The following is a 25,539-nucleotide window of genomic DNA, read 5'->3' as shown; positions in this document are numbered from 1 at the left end:
TATATGAGAATATTGCCACATTTTTTGTTTCACTTTTTTGAAATTTACACTTTTAAAACCCGTATCGTTTGTTTTTTAATTTTTTTGCCGTTCCCGTTTTTGCTAACTATGGATTGGACATAATTAGTCAAGTTTACTTTAGGTTGGCATCAATGATTTTAAACTTGGAATGGAGGATTGAAATGGTCTTTACCGATTTCCAATTTAGATCAGATCGGAACCAACCTCAAAACCCTAGAATTGGTAAAATAAAAACTAAGGATGTTAAATGGTTTGGTTTGGTTTGATGCAAGATTTCTTTAATTGAAGTCAATCTGTTTAATAAATGGTTTTATTAGTTTTTTTTTATTTATTTATTCAAATGCCTTCTTTCTTTATTTTATTTTTTATTTTTTGAAATGGAAGTAAATTTAACATTGAATTGTATAATGTTTATGTTTTTTTTTAATAATTGGAAGGTTATAGTTGTTAATATATTTTAATTTTTTATTCAAAATGTTTGAATGTCTTCTACTTTTTAGTGGGATTTCTTTATTCTTATCATAACTATTTATTCTGTCCCTAAATGACTTAATGTATAGTTCAAACTGAAGTGTTTAACTAAACGGTCTCAATTTTGAAATCAAACTGAACTATTTATTAAATAGGTTTACGATTTTCGGTGTAAACAATTTGATTCGGTTTCGATAAAGTCTCAATTTAGTGTTGACCGTCTTACTAAAATTTTAGAATCAAAACCCTCATATCTGAAACTCAATGATCTAGACCCAAAAACCTTAGAATTGACCGATTTAGATCGACCAGAATTAAGATCAATCACGGTCAATTCTGATCTGAATCAGCTGGTTTAATGGATCCAATTCTGATTTTGAAAATGTTGTTTGGCAAAAGGTGACAATAGATGTGACTGTTGCTTGTTTTAAGTTCCAAAGTCTATTTATGGATTCCTTCTATTCAAAATGATAACTACAACTATACCAAATTCCATAAAAAATATGCCATACTTGTTCAACCAAAACTCTATGACTTCATTTCAGCGAATTTTTAGTGGAACACTTGAGATTAAATATATTTACAAAATGACTCCCTATTGATAGTTAAATCAATTTTGGATCTTCCATCCCCCTCAACTCCTTCAATATTCCATTTGTGTGAATATTCATGGCCCTGGAAACTACTATGATTCGCAAAGCCGTCCCTCACACGGGTCAAGGAGAATTGAGAATGAAGTGATTGTAACAAAACCTTATCTCTTCTTTTTTGTTTTTTTTGGTTAAAACCTTATCTCTTCTTCCATTATTGGTCTACTCTCATAGGTCACTCAAATGTGTATACATCTACTGTATTGTTTAATTAGGATATCATCAAACACTTAATAATATATTGCTTAGGGTTATCTTCAAAGCATCAATGATGCGGGAAGTAATTAAAAAATATGAAATATATAAATGGGAGAAAGGATGTCATCCGGTCGCGCTAGACACACCGCCCCTGCGCCTTGATACAGGGACACGTGAAATGATCGCCCCAGAGGTTCAGGGGGTATGGTGGCCATTTCATACACCCCTTGTGTCAGGGCACAAGAGCGGCATGCGCTACATAAACGGCTGGCGATCTCTTTCCAATAAATAAACAGTGTAAAAGGATCTCATCAAAATAAAACAAAAATAGTGTACAAAGGAGATGGACCAAATGCAATTAATTTTTACTTTCACTGATCCTGATCAAATTTTATATTTTTTTAAATTTAGTGGACTTATTTATTATGAACCATCATGAAAGCGAAGATAGAATCTACAAAAGGATTAAATGGGCTACGCAAGAAATGTCCAATTTTATCAAAACATGGGCCCTGTGTGCGTGGATGATGGGAGAGCCTTTTCTCCGGTTAGATTCTTGGCACCCAAAAGGTGTTCTCCAATGTAGGTATTATGCGAAATCTCATAGATTAGATACAGTCAACCCCGCCCCATTCAACTACTCTCCAGGGAGCCAGTGCCCAGGGAGTGCTTGGGGGGATCTAATGGCTGGGCTGTATCGCACGCATCCCGGTACATGCACAATCAGCTGTCAGGATGTGTGCAGTAAAACCCAACGGCTGGATACCCCTTACGCAAGAAATGTCCAATTTTATCAAAACATGGGCCCTGTGTGCGTGGATGATGGGAGAGCCTTTTCTCCGGTTAGATTCTTGGCACCCAAAAGGTGTTCTCCAATGTAGGTATTATGCGAAATCTCATAGATTAGATACAGTCAACCCCGCCCCATTCAACTACTCTCCAGGGAGCCAGTGCCCAGGAGTGCTTGGGGGATCTAATGGCTGGGCTGTATCGCACGCATCCCGGTACATGCACAATCAGCTGTCAGGATGTGTGCAGTAAAACCCAACGGCTGGATACCCCTTACGCAAGAAATGTCCAATTTTATCAAAACATGGGCCCTGTGTGCGTGGATGATGGGAGAGCCTTTTCTCCGGTTAGATTCTTGGCACCCAAAAGGTGTTCTCCAATGTAGGTATTATGCGAAATCTCATAGATTAGATACAGTCAACCCCGCCCCATTCAACTACTCTCCAGGGAGCCAGTGCCCAGGGAGTGCTTGGGGGGATCTAATGGCTGGGCTGTATCGCACGCATCCCGGTACATGCACAATCAGCTGTCAGGATGTGTGCAGTAAAACCCAACGGCTGGATACCCCTTGGGCACTCCCTGGGCGTTAGGCTCCCTGGAGAGGAGCACAATCCCCCCTACCTCTCTCTCTCTCTCTCCTTTGCTCTTAGGGAATTTTGGGCTGATTTGCAAAATATTTATTCTAAAAAACAAAGTTGTCATTGTCTCTTTTTTGGTGAATCAAAGTTGTCATTGTCATATACTCTTCAAATTTACATGAAAATTAAGAGAATTTTTTTCTTGGGAAAACAAAGCATTATTTATATTAAAAGGGCAAAAGAAGTAAAGTTATCATTTCTCTTTCACTAACCTTGGTTACAACAAAAATTTTCATATTTATATATATGGAGAGAGAGACAGAGAGAGATGCCAACGCTGATGCCAACGCTAGAAAAATTACCACATGGAGAGAATGAACTTATGCATTAATATTTTCATCAAATACGTTAGCGAGGGAAACATCCCTTTCAATGGTAATCGGAGTGCACAATTGGTAGCCCACAAGTATTAATGATCAGAAAAATGAGAAAATGTGTTAGATGATGGGACCCACATTATAGTATCCCCGAACCTACATCCCAAAGTAATTGGGTCCAGTTTTGATACCATGTGTCATGGTTTGGTTCATCCATATTAAGGGTTTGTCAATGGGTCAGTTTGGTTTGTGTTTCAATTCGGTTTCATAGAGTTCGGGGTGTGAATGGGTGAATCTGAAACCAAACCAATAAGAAAAAGTTGATTTCGGTTTTTCTTATCAGTTTGTTATCAGGCTTGGTTCAATTTGTGTTTGCTTTATCATGTATATATATATATATATATATACATAATTATGGGAAAAACAGGTTGTTTTTTGAATGTTTTCCGGTTGTTATTGGTTTATACCAGTTTCGGTTCAGTTCGGTTTTTTGAGCAGTTTACAGTAGTCCAGTTTGGTTTCAGTTTCACAATACCCCAATTCGAAGCCAATCCAATAAGATTTTGTTCAATTCAGGCTAGTTTGGGTCGGTTTGGTTCAGTTTCACCTGTTCAGTTTGCATTTTGACACCCCTAATCCATACCAAAAGATCCCCATCTTAAGTGGAGGAAACCTTTCCGCTTATAAGTCCAAGATCCTCCTCAAAACTGGTCAATGCAGGATTGAGGACAGAGGAGTATGGTACTTGACAATCTGCTCATGTTCTTAATAAGTTAATAATGCCTAAAAATATCATATGTTAACAACACTTTTTTGATTAATATTTGTAGACACAGAATTTTGTCATCCATCGGCGATGATGATAACAGGACACGGACAGACATCGGTATTTCTCTCAAGAAAGACTTGTCCCTACATCCCTAAAATGACTTATAAGATCCTTTTACCAAATGCTGAAGGAGGTACTGCTCCCCTTCCCCAACCACGGTGGTCCCGCTAGTCGGTTAACGGGCCGTGGGGGTCTTTGGGGGCAGCCAGCCCCCCTGCGGGGGTGTAGGGGGTGGAACCCTCGATAGAAAATTTTCTAAAGAGTAAAAAAGGAGAAGAAAACCCAAAAAGACCAAGCCCATGGTCCCAAATACCTTCTAGAACCCAAAAATGGCCCAATTGGACCCCACAAGTGAAATGAGGGGGACCACACTGTCCACGACGCCGTGGACAGTGTCCCACGGCCCCGTGGAGGTCCCCCACGACAAGGGTGTACGGAGCCACGGCGCCGTGGAGAAGTCCCCCATGGCACCGTGGAGATCTCCTCGGTGCCGTGGAGGACTTCTCTGGCCCAAGCTGTGGGGCACCCTGCCGTATAAATAGGAGGGCCCCCCTCCCTCCAAAACATAGTTTTTTTGGCAGAGAGACCCTCTCAACTCATGTTTTTACCCCTTTTCCCCCTAATTCGCTCCCTCTTGAGCGTTTGTTGGAGCGAGACTCCAAAGGCATGGGTAGATCCTTTGATTACCCACTCGAGTAAAGAGCGATTCTTATCCAGCAACTTCGTTATCCCGTCAGTGTACGAATAATGAAAAATCCCCTTCACATCCGTTATTCTGTTTGCATACAGATAACGAGAATCCCTTATATAGCCGTTGCTCTGCCCGAAGTGAGTGGCAAAACCCATCTCATACAGTCCTTACTTTGTCCGACAAGAGAGAGATAAGCCGATCGTCCGTCTTCACCTGAGCCGTGGGACATCGTATATTTCGTATTTGGTGCATTTCCATTTATTTCTTGTATTTCTTGACAGGTATCTGTCTCTTTCCTTCTTATTATTTTTGGAGTAATGTAGACAATTAAAGTAATTCGCTTTAATTTACATAGTAAATGATTTCTTCTTTGTCATGATTAGTGCATTATAACCTAGTCTTGCATGTTAGTATAAGATATATTATTAAGGGAAAATATTCAAAAACAAACATCTAGTAGAAAGATCGATTTATCCGGACGAGGTGGGTGCCTAACACCTTCCCATTCTCGTAACTTAACTACTTACCCTGAATCTCTAATTAGACCATATGGAATCACGTAGCCCTTTCCGTTAATCCCGGATGGGGCTACACCCATTGGGTCCTAGGCCCTAATCCTAAGTGGCGACTCCATTTCTGTATGAAGTATGATCCCAATCCCCATGATGATATGTCGGAACGATACACCGTTATTCATCGAAGCTAATCCTTGTCGCCATAAGGCTAAGGAACCCTCGTCCTGAGGACCACGATACTTACAATATTTTGGATCACATCTATATAAGAGGGATCAGGATCGTCTCCAGGGAGCAAAGAATGCCCAGGGCGCTGCCAGCAGTTGGGTTGTGCCACACACATCCCTAGGCGTGCGTTTTGCTGTGTGTGGCACAACTCAGTCGCTGGATGTGCCCTGGCAGAACCCTAGGTGCACGCCTCCCTGAAGAAGAGCTCAAGTCATATAAGAGTGGTCATGTACTCAAAACTCTCTCAAGTCTCAACATGAGAGATCACACATCAGATTGACACCTGAGGCCTCTTAGCTAGCATCCTTTTTTATCCATGATTTGGAGTATCTTGTTTTGTTTCAATCATTTTAATTTCATGGAGGTTTTCAGAAGATTGATATTTATATAGTATTCTAGGGTTATAGAAGAAAAACTCAATAAAGGAGAATCACTCTATTTTTTTGGTGCAAGGCCCTACATCGGGGTCAAACAGGGACCCGCAAGGGGATCACTGCGTCACACTTGTTACTACACTGCTATATTACTACAAGAAATTTATTTCCGAAAATACATTTCCCTCACCAAACATAAAGGTGACGGTAGTTTCAACCGTCCCCATTCCGTCGGCTATAGTGCCGTTGAAGAAAATAGCGATGGAAAAAGTGCTTCCGTCAAGCAAAATATATTTTAAACGACAGATAATTCTTCTGTTACCGTTTATTTCTTTAACAACGGTTTTTTGCCATCACTATAAATTCATGTCGTTATTAATATTTTTTTTTGAAAAAAAATTGTATTACAACAAAAAATTTTACCCTTCCGTCACCGTTTATTTTTTAATGACTGTATTTAACTGTCATTATAAATTCATATCTTAGATGACGGGGTTTTTTTTTTTTCCCCCGTTGTTAATAATCTATTTTTGATGACGGTGTTTTATCTATCATCACAATAAATACGTAATTCAGACAATGGTCCTTAAATTACCATCGTTAATAATCCATTTTAGACGACGGTTTTTATGCAAAAATCACTATAAATTCATATTACGAAAAAATAGGTAATTGTATTTTTACGACTGAAATATGTATACCATTGCCAAAACTCTTCTTCTTTTTTTTCTTTTTTTTGAAAAAATTTGTTTGTATTACATCAAAAAAATTCTCCTGTAATTATATCCATATATAATATTCATTTCACAAAAAAAACTATTAACAATAAAATTCATATAAATATTACAATTCATTGCTTTGATAAAAAAAAATTACAATTCATTGCTTTTCTGTAAAATTTAAAAAGAGTCACAATCATAACATTTATTGCTTTCATTACACATTCAATCAACTCTCCACCACTGGTGTTAACCAAACCCCACACCCCCCCCCCCCCAAAAAAAATCATTGTTGTTAGTTTTCCACATTACAAAAGGAACATCCCTTAATTAATCAGTATTTGAGGTGAGCAGCGTTGCTATCCTTTCCTTAATTGGGCATATCCCATGAGATGTAACTCTTTTTTTGGAGTTATGCTGACCTACAGAGGGATGACTGAACCACTGCTACAGAGGGATGTTTTGGGACATGCGCAGGATCCAGATGGAGGGGGGAGATTGCCAGTGGTCGACTTGGGGGCTTTTCTGGGATTTCTGGCTTTGACAACAAGCCATGTCGCGGTGCCGCCAAAACCCTACGCTACTGTGGCTAAGCATGGCCTACCAGAGATTGATAAGCTGCCTTCTCCGGTGAGAGATGGCAACCTTACGCGCATTAAGATCCCACAAGCCACCTACGTGGCACAACTGGAAAAGCTCAAATTTTCACTGTTGGGGAGGGTGAACTTCAGATATACGACAATGGACAAGGTCCGAGAAGCATCAAAGCGTTGGGGCTTACGTGAGGATGTCAGCCTACGTTCCATTGGGAAGGGCTTTGTCATCTGCAGTTATGAAGAAGACATGGCTTCTGTCTGGAGAAGGAGCCCATTTAGGGTGGATGGCCAGGCCTTGCGTTTTCAACCATGGCAAAAAGATTTCACAACTCAAGAGCAGGCCATCACGGACCGGTTGACCTCGATCCGTCTCCCCAACTTACCTTGGGAATACTGGCATGAAGAAGTCTTGTTATCCATTGCAAAAGTAGTGGGTAGGCCAATTGCCATCGATAGGAGAACTCGAGACTCTTACTATGGTCACTTTGCGAGGGTCTGTGTAGACGTTGATGAATCAATACCCCGGGTGGAGGAAGTGTATGTAGAAAGAGAACAAGAAGGAACCTTTGAAATGTTCGTTTTCAAGCAGCTTGTGTTTTTCGAAGATCCTCCTGCCCGTTGCGCAGGGTGCCACAGATTTGGTCATCAGACTGAGTCATGTCTAGATCAAAAGTTTGATAGGGAGGAGGAGGGAGGCATTCCTGGGGCAACCTATGTCAAAGAGCAGGTTCAACCGCGCAGGCAAAGGAGAGTATGGCGCCGTCGACGTGCCACGTCGAGAGGCAAGACGGTAGAAGATGGTGGGCCAATGCCGGTTCACGGCAAATCTGTAAAGGCTTAAGGTGGCGTATTGGGAGCAAATACGGAAGGTGCGCATTTTGTGGAGTCCGTTAGAAGGGCTGAGAATCCGAAATTCTCAAGTAATTCAAATTTGGAAGATATGCATCAGGTGGAATCGATTAGAAGGGCAAAAAAGCAGGAATACTCTATTCCTGCATGTGTGGAGGACTCTCTTTTGCAATCAACCTCCAGGATTAGTGATTTAGTTTCCAAAAATTACGTGGAGTGTTTAGGAGCCTGGGCGGTGATTGAGGCGTTAAGTTCGGCCGTGGTGGCACAGATGGCACAAAATTCAAGGGGAAGTAATGGTGGCTACATGGCGGACTAGGGCAAAGCTAAAGGGATTGAAAACCCCTCTCAAAGAGTGGGCTAGGCAGGTATTCCCCCATATAGACCATGAAGTTTCTAGGGCCAAGGCAAGTCTTGAGGAAATTCTCTCTTTAATAGAGGAGGAAGGTATTACCGATAACAGTTTCAACAAGGAAATGCATGCGAGGAAAGAATATGACAAGGCTGTGATGCTACAGGGAAAATTGTGGAGAGAAAAATCTCGAGAAAAACGGATCAGATTTGGAGATAGGTGCACCAAGTACTTTCATCTCTCAACTAAAATTCGAAGATCAAGGAATTCCATCAGAGAACTCAAGATGGATGATGGCACCACCCTCTCTCATGTTAAAGAAATAGGGGATTGCATGGCTAATCATTATGAGAACTTCTTCAAGCGTGGGGTGATTCAAAGAAAAGATGACATGCTTGCAGTAATTCCTAGTTTGGTCACCGAGGGTGATAATGAAGCCCTAGTGCATGTTCCTTCTCCAGAAGAAATCAGAACGACAGTTTTTAACCTTGACCCTTCTAGTGCCCCAGGCCCAGATGGTTTCCCAAGAACTTTTTATAGGGTTTGCTGGGATATTGTTGGCCCTGGCGTCTGCCGAGGAGTGCAAAATTTCTTTAGAGAATGAGTGGTCACGAAGGGGATTAATTGTAATTTTATTAGCCTCATTCCCAAGGTGGAGAATGAGAACAAAGTGGGTCAATTCTGGCCAATCTGCCTAGGGAATTTTTTCTTCAAATTGATCCCAAAAATCTTGGCTACCAGGCTCTCCTCCATCCTTCATAAATTAATCTTGCCAGAGTAAGGAGCATTCCAGCAAGGAAAGGTGATTTTTGACAATATTGGGGTCGCCTCAGAATTAACTAATCTCATGTTGGTAAAATGCAGGGGAAGGGGTCTAGCTTTAAAGCTAGACATTTAGAAGGCGTTTGACACTCTTGAGTGGGATTTTTTATTTGATGTGCTTAGAGCTTTTGGCTTTTCGACTTTATGGATTTCGTTGGTGTAGCAAATCATGCTCTCTACTAAATTATCAGTCTTGATTAATGGAGGGCCGGTGGGGTTTTTCAGTGTAGAAAGAGGGCCCCGTCAAGGAGACCCCCTCTCTCCCCTCCTATTTATTCTCTCTGAGGAAGTGCTTTGCCGAGGTATTGGAGAACTTTGTCGGTTGGGGGAGATCAAACCCCTCCCAGGCCCACGTCAGGTATCACCCCCCCACACCTACTATATGTTGACGATCTTTTCATTTTTATGAGGCAGAAATGAAGGGCATAAAGAAGATCAAGCAATTTCTGGAGGGCTATGAAAGTGTCTCAGGGCAAAAAATCAACTTGGCAAAGAGCAAGGTCTTCATGGGTCGGATCTCTGCAATTCGTAAGGCGCGCCTGTCGACGGTGCTCCAAATCCCAACCTGCAGTTTCCCTACAAGGTATCTGGGGGTGGAGCTGGTCAAAGGACGGTTAACGAAGGAAACAGTTCTTCCCCTCTTAGACCATTTCAAGAAAAAACTTTCAGCTTGGAAGGGTCGTCTCCTCTCTATGGCAGGACGAGTTGAATTGGTGATGTCGGTCGTGGAAAGCATCCCAATCCACAACTTCTATGTTTACTATTGGCCTTCAACAACTATTGCTAGCATGGAGAGATGGATACGCAATTTTATTTGGTCAGGAGAATCAGAGACAACCAAAGCCATCACGGTCCGGTGGGGTAAGCCGAAAATGAAGGTGGACTTGGAGTTAGGTGCCTCAGGGAGGTAAATCTTGCCCTTTTAGCTAAATTTGCCTGGTCTATATGCACTGGAAAGTCTAGCTTAACAGCTTTTTTGCGAGGAAGATTGGTCAATAAGGATGGCTCCTTGAAGTATGTGGGATCATCCACTGTGCTAATCGGTCTAAAGAAGGTGTGGGGGTTCCTTCAAGAGGCAGAACGCTGGGTGGTGGGGAATGGGAGTTCCATTCGGTTTTGGTATGACACCTGGATGGGCAGCCAAAGCATAGAAGATCAGCTGCTGCCAGCGCTAATCCCCAGTAACCTTAATACCACGGTATCGGACTTCTTTGAGGAGGGTAAGTGGGTGTACCTAGGTGGAAAATCAAGCGCTACAAGGTGTATTCACAAGGATACAAAGCCTGGAAATAGTACCCTCGGAAGGGAGGATGGTCGTTTTTGGGCACATTCAAAATCTGGGTCCTTCTCGGTGAGTTCAGCCTGGGATGCGTTGAGACAAAAGGCAGCAAAACCAGAGTGGACATGGGCATTATGGCACCAACATCTACACACCCGTAGCTCTTTGTTTGGTTGGAGATTAGCGCACCAAGCCCTTCCCACTGATGAGAATGTGCGTCGAAGATCTGTTCCTATTGTGTCCAGATGCGAACTCTGTTGGGCAGAAGCAGACTCAAGGAATCACATTTTCCTAAGTTGTAATTTTTCTTGCTAGATCTGGAAAGAGGTGCTAAACCTGTTCAATGAACATTGGAACGGTTTCCCTTCTATTGAGCTCATGTTCTCATGGTGGAGAAGAAAAGCTAAGGTTATCTCGGTGGCAGAAATATGGAAGGCCCTACTTATAATTGTGTGTCAACAGATCTGGGTAGAAAGAAATAAAAGAAGATATGACAACCAACGCAGCTCTCCGATGCAAGTCATGCAACGATGCATCAATGAGATTTCAGATTGCTCTAGAGCAAAGGGAGTTCATATTAAATCAGTAAGTGACCTAGTGCTAGCAAAATTCTTCAGAGCAGTCATAGTTGCGCCCAAGCTGAAGCAAACTCTGGAGGTAAGATGGAAGCCGCCTCCTATAGGGTGGTGGAAGCTCAACATTGATGGTTCTTCCCTAGGGAACCCCGGTTATTCAGGTGCAAGGGGGATCCTTAGGAATCACTTTGGTGCTACAAGAAGGATCGTCTCCTCATTCCAAGGGATTAGAACGAACTTTCAAGCTGAGATGGCAGCTTTCTTCATCGGCATAAAAGAGGCCGAGGCTCTCGAGGTGGGAAAGCTATGGGTGGAATGTGACTCAGCAACGGTGGTTTCAGGCATCCTAACCTCAAAGATCCCTTGGGAATTCCTTCAATTTTGGTGGGCTGCGGAAAATTACCTAACCTTCATACAGTGGCGCATTACTCACTGTTATAAAGAAGGTAGTGTGCCAGCGGATGCACTAGCTAATCGAGTAGCAAATTCTAAAATCTCTGAGGATTGGAAAGGATCCCCTACCTTCATTTCTCATTTGGTTACATGGGAAGCCTTGGGTAGACCATATTATCAATTTGGTTAAACTCTTCTGAGGTTGACAAGAGTCAACCCTCTTGTAATTTTTCTCTGGTTGAGCTCTCAAGCTGCAACAGGTGTGTAGGACCTCTTTGCTGTAATTTTCTTCATTTATTTTAATACATACTTGCTGACCTTTAGCAAAAAAACAAAAGGAACATCATAATCTGTTACAAGTCCTTTTTTCTAATTTCATCATGCTTTCCAATTTTATAGCGGAATTTTCTAGTTTCTAACTTCATTGCACAAGGAAACATAGGCGAACAAATTATATATAAGGGAAAATCATCCTAGGAGTATAATTATAAAAATATTGGCCAAAGATTTCATACACGACCGTGTAAGCATGCACGCTCGTGTCCCCTCTCACAAAGAGTTGGAAAAGTCATAAACCCCCACCTATTAATTAATGCCTTGAAACTCCCACCCTCTTACATACACGGCTTACACAGCCATGTATGAAAACTTTCCCCAAAAATATTATAGGAATAAATAAACAAGCAACCATTGCAACCCGGACTGAATACAACAACATTAATGATTACATAAAAGATTGACATAAATATATAGAGTCCAACAAGGGGTGTCAATGGGCCGGATTTTTCCTAAACCCTAGCCCAACCGTAGAGGTCTTACACTCGGCCCAAGCCCAACCCGGCCCTACTAGGGTATTTCTTTATTCCATACCGTTCTATCCTCTGAGAGAGCAAAAGCGGAAGCGTAGTCTTTCTGGTTTCTTCTTTTCCGATTGAAACTTGGAAGAGTGGAAGAAGACAAGGGTACCTCGGATGAGGAAGGCAGTTTCCTCTGATCAATCGGTGAAGAGCTCGGTGATTTGTATCATATGGCCATTAGTAATGGGGCCCATCCATCAAAAAATTAATAAAGGTCCCACATATGTAAGACCAGATCCAACTGTCATGTGTCATTTTTGACAAGGCTTAAGTTCAGTGGGAACGTCTCCACGTCAACACAGCAAGTAGATTGTAATATACATAGGGCCGGGCTGGGCAGGATCGGGCTCAGCCAGAGGCATCAATCCAGGCCCGGCCCGGCCCGGCTAGGGTCAGGAAACTCTTAAGCCCAAGCTTAGTCAACATTCCTGCATCAAGAGAATTTCTTCAACAATGGGATCAGACCCTTTGATTGGACCGGACAAGGTTATTCGACCTCATACAATAAGGGGTTGGGATGGGAGCTAACGATGAACCCCAAATCCAATCCTAGCCTCACGTCATCAATGGTGAAGGAAAACTTAATCCTAAAATGCCAATTAGTCCAAAACATAGTTTTTAGAAACAAAACTGGACAGCAAATCGATGAATTCCCTAACCGTAACAATCTCGACCGGGTCGAATCTTCTGCCTGATCTGGTCATTGTTTCCAAGATTGCCTTCCTCTTTGATGGTACTTGACATAATTCTTATCTAACACCTTATTTAAGGGTTTTTAATGTTTGTAACTAATCTAATTGTCCTCATTTGGTGCTTGGGTGATGTAGGAAGGACTAGGTCTAGGATTGTTTGGCTTGGAAACTAATCTAATTGTCCTCATTCTGTTAATTTTATTCTACTCTAGCTAATTATGAACTTAAGCTTCAATTTGATTGTCAGTTTTACAATTGTTTAATAAGAGCCCATCTAATTTACAAAAAAGAAAAAAAAAAGAAAAGAATCCATCAGACAATATTGGATTAATGGAGATGATCACTTATTGTGAGAAATCCATATTCATCATTAATACTAATGAAGCTTGGATTCTTCTAAGCAAGGAAAAATTCTTCATCATGTTTAGAATCTCACCCAACAAAAATAGCCCAAATCTATCTTATCATTAGAGACTTTTCCTTCACTAATTAACTCCTCAACTGGTATTACTACTACACCTAGTACAGACATTGTAAAATGAAAATGGTTCCTGTTTTTCTTATTTCAATAATAGTTAATGCAACCACTATAAAACTAAGATTGCAATTGGCCTACTTTAACATCATTGGGGTGGTGGCGCAGTTGGCTAGCGCGTAGGTCTCATAGCTATAGAGTAATCCTGAGGTCGAGAGTTCGAGCCTCTCTCACCCCATATTTTTTCCCGTTTAGGCTCACATGATCAGGGTATGAGGAGAAATTGGTTTTTTTTTTTTGTTTTTTTTTGGGAGATATTGGGGATCTTTTGAAGTGTAAATCAGTGTAGGAGAATCTTCTATGTTAGATCAATGAAGATGCAAAAATGGTATCATCTACAAGGGACCCACATGATTAGGGTAAGAGAGAAAATAAAAATATATGTTGACAAATTTAAGTTATTATATTTGGCATCAAAGACAATTAAACTATCGTAAAATATTTATATTCCACCATGGAATATAAGCTACCATCGTGGAATTTAATATATGATTGACGAATATAATTTCATTGCCGAAGCAAATAGGAGCATAATATATCTCGACAGAGTTTTTATTACCGTAGTGAAATCGCAAAAATGGAGATGGTAATAATATTGACATTGTAACAAATAGTTTATGGTAGACGGAAATTTTCCTATAATCATAAAATATCAATATGGCGACGGTTGGGTATTTAATGTAATAGTATATCATAATAGGCGATGATGTTTTTACTATCATCGCAAAATAACATCGCCAAATGTAGTACGTGCTATTTCTAGAAGGGTGGAAAATTAAAGGGTCGAACTCTCAATCTTCCCTGGACTTACGTTTAACCGCCTGCCACTAAAAGCTCAATATATACTGTCACTCTAGACAAAACCCATGTAAGTTTTAAAAGGAAAAGTTCCCTTTAAACAATATCATTTAGCATCTACATAGCCAAGATTTGGATGAAGACATGGGTTGGTTGTCCATGGTGTCCTCTTTATCTATAGAAGTTGGCATTTCAGCCTTGTTCCTCAAATAAGTAATTCACCGATTCATAATATAAAGGAAAAATGCTCATACATGGTGATCACTAAAATTAAGAATATTTATTTATTCTTATTTTGAGTACTAAAATTAAGTTTGATCACCAAATAATGTATGCATGAGAGAGAGAGAGAGAGAGAGAGAGAGGCCATAATAAAGTAATGAGGGAACAAATGAAGACTTTAAAATGCTGCATTTTTTGACAGTAGTATTGGAGATCTTTTATCTGTATTTTAGATTTTTTTTTTTGGAAAAATTATAGTCACATAATAGTGTTATATACATTCTCTCTCCTCTCTGACATTCGGTCCCTATATATATGAACCCGTGATTCACCCTCTCTTTATCATTACATTGAAATATAATTAACATGTTCATATCATGCTTTCTAAACCAGACTAGTAACTAAACCATCAAAATTAAAGTTTTGGTTGCATTAAGAAATTGAAGGACCAAAAACCGAAAGCAAGATGGTTTTGCTGGCCCACTTTGACAAAATTTCACGAACTAAATCAAGCAATTTGACCAGTTATCAAAATTTTCAGTGGCTTTGTCCAAATCAGGAGAGTTTAAGTGCATTATTTTGATTTTAATCGATTCAAAAACGTTTTTTTATCACTTAAGGTGAAGAGATTCTCTCTTCATTCAAAATAATTTGCTGTTATAATTGAATTCCTGGAACATTGAAGTTTATCATTAACTCTCTCTATCCACGAAGGTCCAAAATATCTTTCCTTGGTAGAATCAAAGCCTCAAATCCCATGGTTGAAAAGATTCCTTCCACACCATAATTGAAGTAAAACTCATTCCAATGGTGGAGATCTTTTTGATAATTTTTATATTTAATAGGTACTAACTAACGAAATTTTATTGTCTACGATTCCCTACCTGATACGGTTCCTACAGTCCTCTAATAAGAGGGGGTTGGATCCCACCCAGGCAGAGTGTTCGGTCACTGGGTGAAATTATCAATTTGTCCCCCTTTGTTAGAAAATTATAGGAACTATACCAGACAAGAACCGTAGGCAATAAAGGTCACTAACTAACCTATATATATATATATATATATATATATATATATATATATATATACATACATAGTGCCACTCATGGAAGTGATCTATGCCACCCATACACATATCGTCCAATACTTGTTTTTTCCCAATATCCAAACATATCTTCTTATTGGTTGCCACAAAATTCTTCTTAGGATTCCCCCCCACCTCTAAACAAATCTTTCTTCTTATTCATCATAGAGATTTTATTTTCCTTCCTTGTTTGATCCTGTCTTTCTCAACTTTACAAAGGCCGAGGTCGAGGTCGAGGTCGAAGCAGTAAACCAAACCGCACCGCAAGCTAAGCCATCGCGATCATTTAATGGTGACAATCACAAGGGAAGCTTAGAATAAATAGGCATCAACGTCTTCATAATGATTCATGACTAAACCATGCTTTTGTCTCCCATGTGGGAGTCTCCACCTCTTTTATCTTTTATCTTTTATCTTAAATTCAAATTTCCACGCTCAAAAGAAGAGCACCAACCCCAAAGCATGGGGTTATAGATGTCACGCGCATTGACAAGCAGTGTTTAGATTGACACGTGGGTCCTTTTATGATTATTTATACACGTTTGTGAGTAATTACATAAAACACCCAACCTGTTTAGATTGACACGTGGGCCCTCCTTCATTGCTGGAAGAGAGGGCTTGGTTATTCTTAGAAGGCACTTTTCCAAATGGACATCATATATATTGAATTTTATTTCATCCATGGTGATTGAAGAATCTTTTCATCTATCATGTTTATAGATGTTGATGAGACTTTTTTTTTTTTTTTGGTAAGAAGAAAATTTATTGAATAATTGGGCATGAAGAACACAAGGCTTCTTGATTACAAAGATCCTGAAGTCAGGGAATGAAAATAGGCCAGTATGTTTTGCATGCCAAAGATATTGCCTTCCGGGTTATAGAATGCGCCTCAGAGTTTGCATCTCTAGAGATAAGAGAGAAAAGACATTCACTAAACTGAGAGACTAGTTGATGAATATCTGACATAATTCCTGCAATACAAAGAGGTATGTTGCTTGTAATTGGATTCTTCAAGGCATGTTGATGAGACTATTTGGGACTACAAGCATAATTTCCGACTTTGGATATGATATCATCTAATAGGGAAAAATAGTAATTATGATCACATCGATGTTCACCATGTAGGACCCCTGAACCACAGAATAGTCTCACATCGTTTGTAGATGTATCATGGAATGCGCATATATGTTGTGACTTCCTTACTTGATATGACGTGTTTTAAAATTGCGTGAGACTCGATTCAAAGCAGACAATATCATGTCATCTATGGAATCGGGTTTGTGATACTTCACAACATGGGCAAAGAAAAACGGTTTTCAACTCAAAATTAACTCGATCAAGTTTCTGTCATGAGTTTTGAGTCCTTGGATGGAAAACACATTTATATTGAAATCTAGATAAAGTACAATGTAGCATCAACAATACTGAGAAGACACGATTTATCGTTAATGGAAATAGTTGGAGCTGGTACCATAGAATAAAAAAGATCAAGAGGAGAAAAGCTGCAAGAGACCCTATACATAGACTCTATGGCCCAGCCGCCCAAATATGTTTAGAGAAAATACAAGAAAAAAAAAATGCCATTTGATTTCTTTTTCAGATTTACGAAGAGGACAAAACTAATTATATTATCTACAAAGGTTAGCTTATCCTTAGCTGTAATTCCATCATCCATTATTTTCTACATAAATGACTTAAAATGAGGGAGAAGTTTCAATTTTCAAACAAATTTCCAGATTCTTCTACCTTCAAATTCTTTCAAATTCCCCTATGGTGCAGTTCGTGGTGGAGAGTTCAACAGTCAGCAGGTGCGATATCCAACAGTCCGAATTGCACCTCCTGAGTTTTTTTTTTTTTTTTTTCTCGAGGTCAACACCGTTGGATGTCGTGCCTGCCAGGTGTCTACATTTCCATCCCAAACCGCATTGCACTGCACTTTTTAGGAAATTGAAGAAGATTTTTTTCCTTACTAGTCTGCCACTCTGCTAGCTATTTCCCAGTTTATTTTTAACAAGATAATTCACAACCATGTGCATAGATAACATACTATTCCTAGAAAAGGGGCAAAATCATTCATTATTACTGCTAAGAGACTGGAAAAATAGGAATTTGTTCAACTGCCATCCCAACATTTGGGGGAAACAAGCAATGCAATAATTCATGGTTTTGATGGCCTCAATGGATCAAGTCACTAACAAGACAACAATTCCTATATTATTAGAGAATCTACATGGAATAAAAAATTCTTTAAGAGCAGGAATCCAAGGTTCATTGGAAACAGCAAAGTTGGACTCCCTAAACACCCTTCGACAAACCATTTTTCCCAAATTAGGAAGCACTGGAGTTAACCCATGCCAAGGGGGAAAATCAGAGTAATACTTAGCTCAAAGAATCTTCTGAGCCCAACCTTAACAAGCAAAGCCTTGTTATCAACAAAGCATCTCTGAAAACATAATCCACCTAATTTTTTGGGTAAACGCATCTAATCCCACGAGAGAGCTGAGAGGATCGACCAGACCTTCAATTTTCTGTGCAACCCTTTCATAACTTAGCACTCAAAGGGTCCAACTGATTACAAACTGAACTGCAAAAATGAAAACATGATATCCAAAAAGTAGGAATAGAATTAATAACAAACTGAATGAGAATACTCCTTCCAGCTAAGGATGTAAAATGATCGAATTCGGTTGGATAATGGCATTTTCATATCCATATCCGATTATATTCGGATGGATTCGGATAATATCCTATTAGTTTTCGGACGGATTCGGATATCTTATCTATTGACATCTTTACCATTTTGTTGATGAGGGTTAGGATCAAATTATATTAACTTATAAAATTATAAAAATAAAAAAACTTAAATCGGATAGACAGATTCAAAGATATATTTCAGACATTTTATTACCGTCGAATTGCTAAACGAATTAGATAATAATCGATTGGATAGGTGGATTATCATATTCGTATCCGATTAGTTTTCGGACGGATTTGGATCTCCTAAACGGATACGAACGCGGATAGAATACAAATTTTCGAATATCCATTGACATCCCTACTTTCAGCCAGGGAGAGAACATGGACTTTCCATAAGCCAAGTTTAACCGTATCTGTTCTGCGGCATTACTCCAAATTACCTTTTTACTCCTTTGAGGGACCACATGGGTGCCAAGATAGAGAGATCAATCCTCCATAAGAGAGACACCAAGAATGTTAAGTATTTTATTTTTAATTAAGAGTGATGTGCTTTTACTAAAGGAAATCCCACTCTCAAAGAAATTAATTTATTGACTAGAAAGATCCTGAAACAAATTTAGAATAGCTTGGATGGACTGAGCATCATTTTCAATGGCTCGATAGAAGATTAATGTATCAAACAACAGATGAGAAATAACAGGAGCATCCGAAGCAATCTTACATCCTTTTAAACATAATCAATTCTTGATTGACTTTAAAAAGTTTGGATGATCCTTCATTACAAGAATAAAAGAGTAAGGACTAAGAGAACATCCTTGATGGATGCCACACTAGGGCTCATAAAAACCCAAACAACTCCTATATAACTTAACTGCGTATGCACAGATGGAAACTAAATAACTAATTGTGCCACACCACTGTTGATTAAATCCTAAATACTCAAAGATGACTATAATGAAACCCCATTCAATCCTATCACCTGCTTTACACATATTAAGTTTAAGAGTCATCCAACCCCTCTTCCCCTTGTGCCTTCCAAGAAAATCATAAGTTCATGGGAAATAATAATAAGGGAAAAGAACGTTACTTGATCGCATGATCGATGTGGCTCCTGTGCCTAGACATAGAAGTGCGCAAAAGTACCGTGATACCCCATGCATGGAAAGGTGAAAATCCTGCCTAGGGTGATGCTTGTGCATGTATTTCCATTGGCCAGTGTGCACGTGCAGGCTCTAGAGGCCAGGTCCAAGGGGTTAGAAGTGGTAAACACAGGTTCAAGGTGCCGAGGTAACTCATACTCCTTATCACCCTACTCATCCATAAGATAGGAAATACTACGAGTAGAAAGGTTATGCGTAGACACTGCATGAAAACATTTAGTATTTCCTTCACCTTCCAACAATATAGACATTAGAGAATTCTTGAACCAAAAAGCCTCTTCTGGCTCTAGTAACCGAAATTTTTTTATTAGAAACCTTAGATAATTGGGAAAAAGTTTAAGATGTTGGAGTCAAATATTCAAGAAAGGATTATTTTTTGAATAAAACTAATTTTAGCTGACAAATTTCCTACGATTATATTTCAACGACAACTTTTTTGAAACAACTACGTGAGCGTGCATCTTTTGTTTTGTAGAAGGTTGATGTAGAGGAAATATTGGCGCAATTCCTGGATTCCCTGGACTGGTAGAAAGTGATCTAGTCGGGCAAAAAATGCAAAATTTCTTAGGGTTAATTTCCGGATGGCATAACTTTACCCACACTTGGCCAATTCACTATTATAATATGTTTTCGGAAATTGGAGATAGATAATTACGAGTGAAATTTTGAAATTTCCTTCATTTTCAAGGCTGTCCGGGGTTCAGAAGTTTTGACTCCATTTTTTGAATTTTGAATTTTGGCACACTTTTGTAAGTTTGAAATTTATTTTGACCTATTATATAAAGTCTCTTTGGTTGCTTGTATGCTCATCTTGAAATCTATAAACAAGCTATTTTTGTCTCTATTTTCCTTTGTGAATTTAGGGTTTTTACCATGTGGATTCGAGGGATGTTTGTTTGTGCTAGAACGATTTCTAACCTCCAATACTTCTACTATGTTAAAGGTACAATTTATAATTTGTATCCTTAAAACTTGTGGATGTGTCATGGTGAGTCCCATTGTGATTTTAAATGTCCTCTAGTGATGAGTGACTCCTGGAGTTAGGTGAGTGAATCCCCAAGAAACCTAGAGTGAGGTGGTCATCTGTAACACTTGAGTGAGGTGATCATCTGTGGTCCTTGTGATCCTGTATTTCTATTTTATCTCTTAGTATAACTTTCCCCCCTTTTTTTTAGCTGCATCAAAGACATTTCGGACCTTCTTCAATAGAAGGAGAAAAATGACACTTAGCTAGGTCAAGAGAAATCGCGGCCTCAAAATTTTGGATTATAAACAAGCTAGCATGATATCTAGTAAGATGGCATTTCATCATTTCTATTCCGGAAGCATGTTTTTAACTAGGGTTGCAACAGGGTTGGTTTGGGCTGAGCTTTTTAAAACCCCCAGCCCGACCTTGAGTCCCCTTAGTTGGGCCCAGGCTCGGCCCAAACTCAGGGCCAGAAAAATCTAACCTTGACCTGCCCTCAGGGCTAGGCCAAACTGGCGCTAATTGGCCTTGACCATGGAGAAGGGCAACGGAGATGCAGATGTTTGGCACACCGGAAAGAAGAAGAAAACAGGGTTGGGCCGGGGTCAATCCCAGCTCGGCTCGGCCCTGACTCAGAACAAAAAATTCTCAGCCTTAACCCACTCTTAGGGTCAGGATATCTCAACATAGGCCTTGTTAGGGCTCAGGATGGCTAGGACGGGCTTGGCCAACAAGACCAAACTCGCACCCCTAATTTTTAAGTATATTTTTCATCATTTGGGTTAAAGAGGAGATGGAAAGTTCATCCTACCGTGGGTCACAAGATGCTTTTAGCACTAGTGTTAGGCCTCCACAGAATAGTGTGGGATTCCTAATACGCGTGCGTGGGAATAGTAATCGTCTTTCCATTTTTTCACACCACTCCCATTCTCATCAATTGCTAGCCAGTGCGTTCGTGTCTCTATGTTGTACACGTGTGCAACTCATCCTTATATGGTACGTGGGCAATGACCACCCGTGAGCCAATAGGATTTGTCCAGCACTCTGCCCGGGCTGCATGTGCAGCACCATCTCACCCCTGTCCGAGCACCTCCAGCTCGGGCAAAGCGCTCGAATAGGGGTGAGGCAGTCTTTTCATGCTTCACTGTGTCTGGCGTGAGACTCAGCATGTCTCCACACGCGTGTAACTCTTGCTGGGTCGGAGAGATAGATTGGGAGAAGAGGTAGAGTGGCGAAAGTTTCTCTTCAAAGCAGATGATACAGATTGGAAATACAACTTACAAATTACTGAGTCACGTACTTGACACTATGTTCATGTCCGAGTCCGACTCGTTATGGATCGGTGGAGCTATAGACGACGATATTATGTTGTTACATTACTCTCAGATTCTGAGGAGGAAGATGCTGAGTTCAGGCCCACCGGTTCCATCCGGGTTCATCATATAATAAGCTTCCGAGTCACGACTACCCACAACTCGTTCGAACTTTGCCCTCATATACATAAGTTCCCCTTCCCAAACACTCCCATTACTAATCCTGCTCTTCTCCACCGGTGGAATCACACCAGCACCGATCGACACCGTTTGAACCGTACTCAGCACGTGCCAATCCGATTCCCCACACGTGCGAGACGCAGCGTAACCACACTTCCTTCCATTGCAGTACATCGTCCACATCGGCTCTTGAAACAGCTTCACCGACGACCGGCCACCGGTGGAACCCTTCTCGCACTCGAGAGCGATTCTGACGAGCCCCGACGACATCTCCTTCACTAATGCTGACGTGGACATGGCTAATTCCAGTAGTATCACCGGTTCAGACCGGGGGTCTTCTTGAACCACGAAACTGACGTGGCCTTTCTTGTGTCCGAATAGTGTTCCGGTAACTTTACGGCCCAGTGACGGTGCCGGAGAGAAACGGGATGGACTGTTTAGCCACCGACACGTGGTGGTTGGGAATATGGACGGTAGTGAGATAAAGCCGAGGAGTGAACGGATTATCACTGAAACGTTTCTTGGTTTGGTTGGGCGAGTAAACGATACGGCGGCGCCGTATTTCTGGACAAGCGGCCCCTCTGATGCACCGTCGGTGTTCGGCGTGTGTGGTGTTGATCTCACATAGTTTGCTGGGATGATCTTTCTGCTGCTTCTGCAGCTGCTGCTGTTCCTCTGTAGTGTCACTTCCTCAGGTTTCATCGTATGAGAGAGAGAGAGAGAGGTTATGGTGGTGAAGGTGCTGGTGTTTTCTTTTTTGTGGAAGCGCACAGAGATTGAGATAGAAACAGTGAGAGAGGGATTAAGGGAGGTGGAGAGAGAGAGAGAGAGAATGGGGGTTGTAGAAAGCGGGAGACAGAGGTGATGATGGTGTTGGGAAAATTGGGAATGAAAAGGGAGACGATGGTGGTATATGTTAATGAATCCTTTTCGACAATTTATATTAATGGTCGTGCGAAAATGCGAAAGTATCATCAAAGGCATCACCCACTAGGCTAGGCTCCTTTGCTATGGAGTCTGGACCATTAATATCCAACCCGGACCAGTTTTGAACCAAGAGTTGATTATTTCTGGTTCAACTAGAAGGAGTAAAGATTTGCACAGGTTACGACTTGTCACATGTATGGCTTTGAATAGAATTGATTGAAAAAAAAAAAAAAAATCTATTTAACTAAGGGTTTCAATTGGTCAGTTCGGATTGAGTCGGTTTCAATGTGAGTGTGAGGAATGGTGAATCCGAAACCAAACCAAACCAATAAGAAAAATTCGGTTTTCCTTCGATTTGGTTTTGGATTAATTTGTATCGGTTCCTGTGTTGGTTTTGGCTTTGGTCCGATTTAGGTTTGGTTTACCAAATATTTTTATAAAAAAAGAAAATAAAATTAATAATAAAAAAAGGGCTGATGTTTTCTATGTCACAGCGTAGCCTACACCTAGACACATGGGCCTACCATTCAGGGGGGCAGGGTGGTCATTTTGCCAACACCCATGTGTTTAGGCGCAGCCTGTGCCCTCGACACAGAAAACATTTGGCCTAAAAAATAACTGTTTTTTTCTTAATGGGTTTGGGTCAGTTATTGGTTTCTTATCAGGGTAGAATGGTTTGGTTTCATTTTGATTTCTTGTGTGTTTTGATTTTGGGGTCATAATACCTCAATCCAAAGCCGGCCAAGTAAGGTCTTGGTTCAATTTGATCTGGACCATTTTGATTCGATTCGATTCAATTTGCTCAGTTGGGTCTAATTTTGTAACCCCTAAATGTAGCTGACCCAATTTAGTAGGTATAAGATTAAGTTGAGTTTAAGGTCCATCAATATTTCTAGATGGTTCGATGGTCCTTGAATTTACTGGCTCAAGTTATTTAGTTATATTCAAATAAAATTTTATGCAGATTTTGTTCCAATCAAACGAACCCGATTCATCAAGGCCCCATTTGATCTATTGATATAAATATGGAAAAAGTCAGGCGATCAAGAAGGTTAGAACCATATAATTCTGACCCACAAGGCCACAACTATGGAGAACTTCGTTAAGAAGTATACGTAATTTCAGAATGTCTACGTGGGAAATGATGACCGTTGGATTAATTTAGCAAAGTGCACAAGAGGTGGTTGAGGCATGATGGTGATGGAAACAAGCACTATGCTTTGAATGGTGACATGAGAATGATGAATATGATAATGGGTGGTGGTTAATGGAAATGAAAGTGATTCCACTTTCTATCCATCCATTGGTAAAAGGTAAAAACAAGAATGAGACCAAATCTTATGATGGCTTAGGTTTATTAATTATGGGTGAGGGTTGGGTATGTCACTGCAGCTTTCGGTAAATTAGTGGGATAGGGCTGGACCTGGACATAGCAGGGTATAAAGAGGATCTTTTCCAAAGGGGTAGGAGAGAATGACATAGGATGGGCATCCTAATGGCGTGCCCAGTCTTTTCTCATTAGTTATACAGTTTGCAGGGGAGGAATTTCTATAAAAGCAATGTAAGAAGGAATCTACAAACTGCACCAATGAGAGGTTGAAAAATGGTATCATCCATATGAGGTCCACATGGTCAGAATAAGAGAAAGATTGTTAGTGTGAGATCCACTATTTATTATTTGAGAAGGGTATAAAAGAATCTATACAAAGGTAGTGTAGCAATTTTTCAATATTTATATTAGGGCAAGTGATCACTGTTTTGGTCATGTAATGTCTGCACCAATGGAATGAGATTTTTAATTTCACTAGGGGCTGAACAGTACATTCACATGATCCTACATTTGGACGGTTCCTACACTGTATTATTTATGAGACACATAAAAACCCAACTCCTTAAATGAGAGGTCATGAGTTCAAACCACCTTGGGGCCTATCTCCATCCTCTATCCCCCCCCCCAACCCTATTAAAACTCTCCAATTCCCAAAAAAATAAGAAAAATAAAAAATAAAAAATAAAAAATAAAAAAATATCTAAAAGGGGCGGATCACCTACCTGGATAGTGGGCGAAGCCATTTTCATATGGACAACTGAACTATAATGTGGTATTGTATTTACTGGCACCTGAATTTTGTTGATATATATATAAAATCTTGTTGCTATTCAATTAAAAAGTATGACTCAATTTCTTTTTCTCTCTCTCTCTCTTTTTTCTATGCTTCACAATACAAAATACATTGAGAAATGGAGAACTATCCATTGAAATAAAGCCATTGGAAATGAATGACTAAAGACATTATGGTTTTATCATTATACCCCGTTTTGAAAGAATTCGTTCTAGATTTTGATGCATTCATCTTCATTTTCCAAGTATTATGATCAAGTTTCTTCAACTCATGATCTACCTTTGACATGATACTTAAGATTGAAATTTCCTCTGATACTAAGTTGATGCAACTCAAAATGTATAGAAATGTTTTATTGCCAAATTGAAAAACCAAATATACGATAATAAGGATCAAAGAGGACCATTTAACTTAAGTGTTAAAGAGGGCCACTTAACTCTGGGGTCGCTTGATGACTCACTCAACTCAAGTGTGAGACTCACTCAACCACAAGAGGATCTCAAACTCAAAATTTTATTCTCTTCACTTTTCTATACTTCACAATGCAAAAATATATAGGGGAAGGGAGATCTAGTCATTGGAATAGAGTTGTTGAAATATAGTTATTGGAATAGAGCAATTTGGTTTGCGTGATTTCACTTTCATTAAAAAAAAAGAATAGAGCTATTAAAATATAGC

The 25,539-nt window shown here is 40.0% G+C and overlaps 1 protein-coding gene and 1 non-coding gene across 2 annotated transcripts; one reads left to right on the top strand and one right to left on the bottom strand.

The window, feature by feature from the left end:
• The first annotated feature begins 13,483 nt into the window (after window positions 1-13,483).
• TRNAM-CAU lies at window positions 13,484-13,568 on the top strand. The gene is given in 2 exon segments: window positions 13,484-13,521; window positions 13,533-13,568. It is a non-coding gene; the product is annotated as a tRNA-Met (tRNA).
• Window positions 13,569-21,659: 8,091 nt separating this feature from the next.
• LOC122641605 (protein MIZU-KUSSEI 1-like) lies at window positions 21,660-22,564 on the bottom strand. The gene has a single exon (XM_043834892.1). The coding sequence runs from the start codon at window positions 22,511-22,513 to the stop codon at window positions 21,701-21,703; it is 813 nt and encodes a 270-aa protein (XP_043690827.1). The 5' UTR covers window positions 22,514-22,564; the 3' UTR covers window positions 21,660-21,700.
• Window positions 22,565-25,539: the final 2,975 nt, after the last annotated feature.

Source organism: Telopea speciosissima, chromosome 10 (assembly GCF_018873765.1).
Source record: "Telopea speciosissima isolate NSW1024214 ecotype Mountain lineage chromosome 10, Tspe_v1, whole genome shotgun sequence".
Lineage (NCBI taxonomy): Eukaryota > Viridiplantae > Streptophyta > Magnoliopsida > Proteales > Proteaceae > Telopea > Telopea speciosissima.
Note: the sequence above shows the minus strand (reverse complement) of the source record. Positions and strands in the feature narration are given on the sequence as shown.

Coding starts and splice junctions, on each gene's coding strand:
- LOC122641605 (XM_043834892.1), bottom strand. CDS start 22,513: ATGAAACCTGAGGAAGTGACACTACAGAGGAACAGCAGCAGCTGCAGA.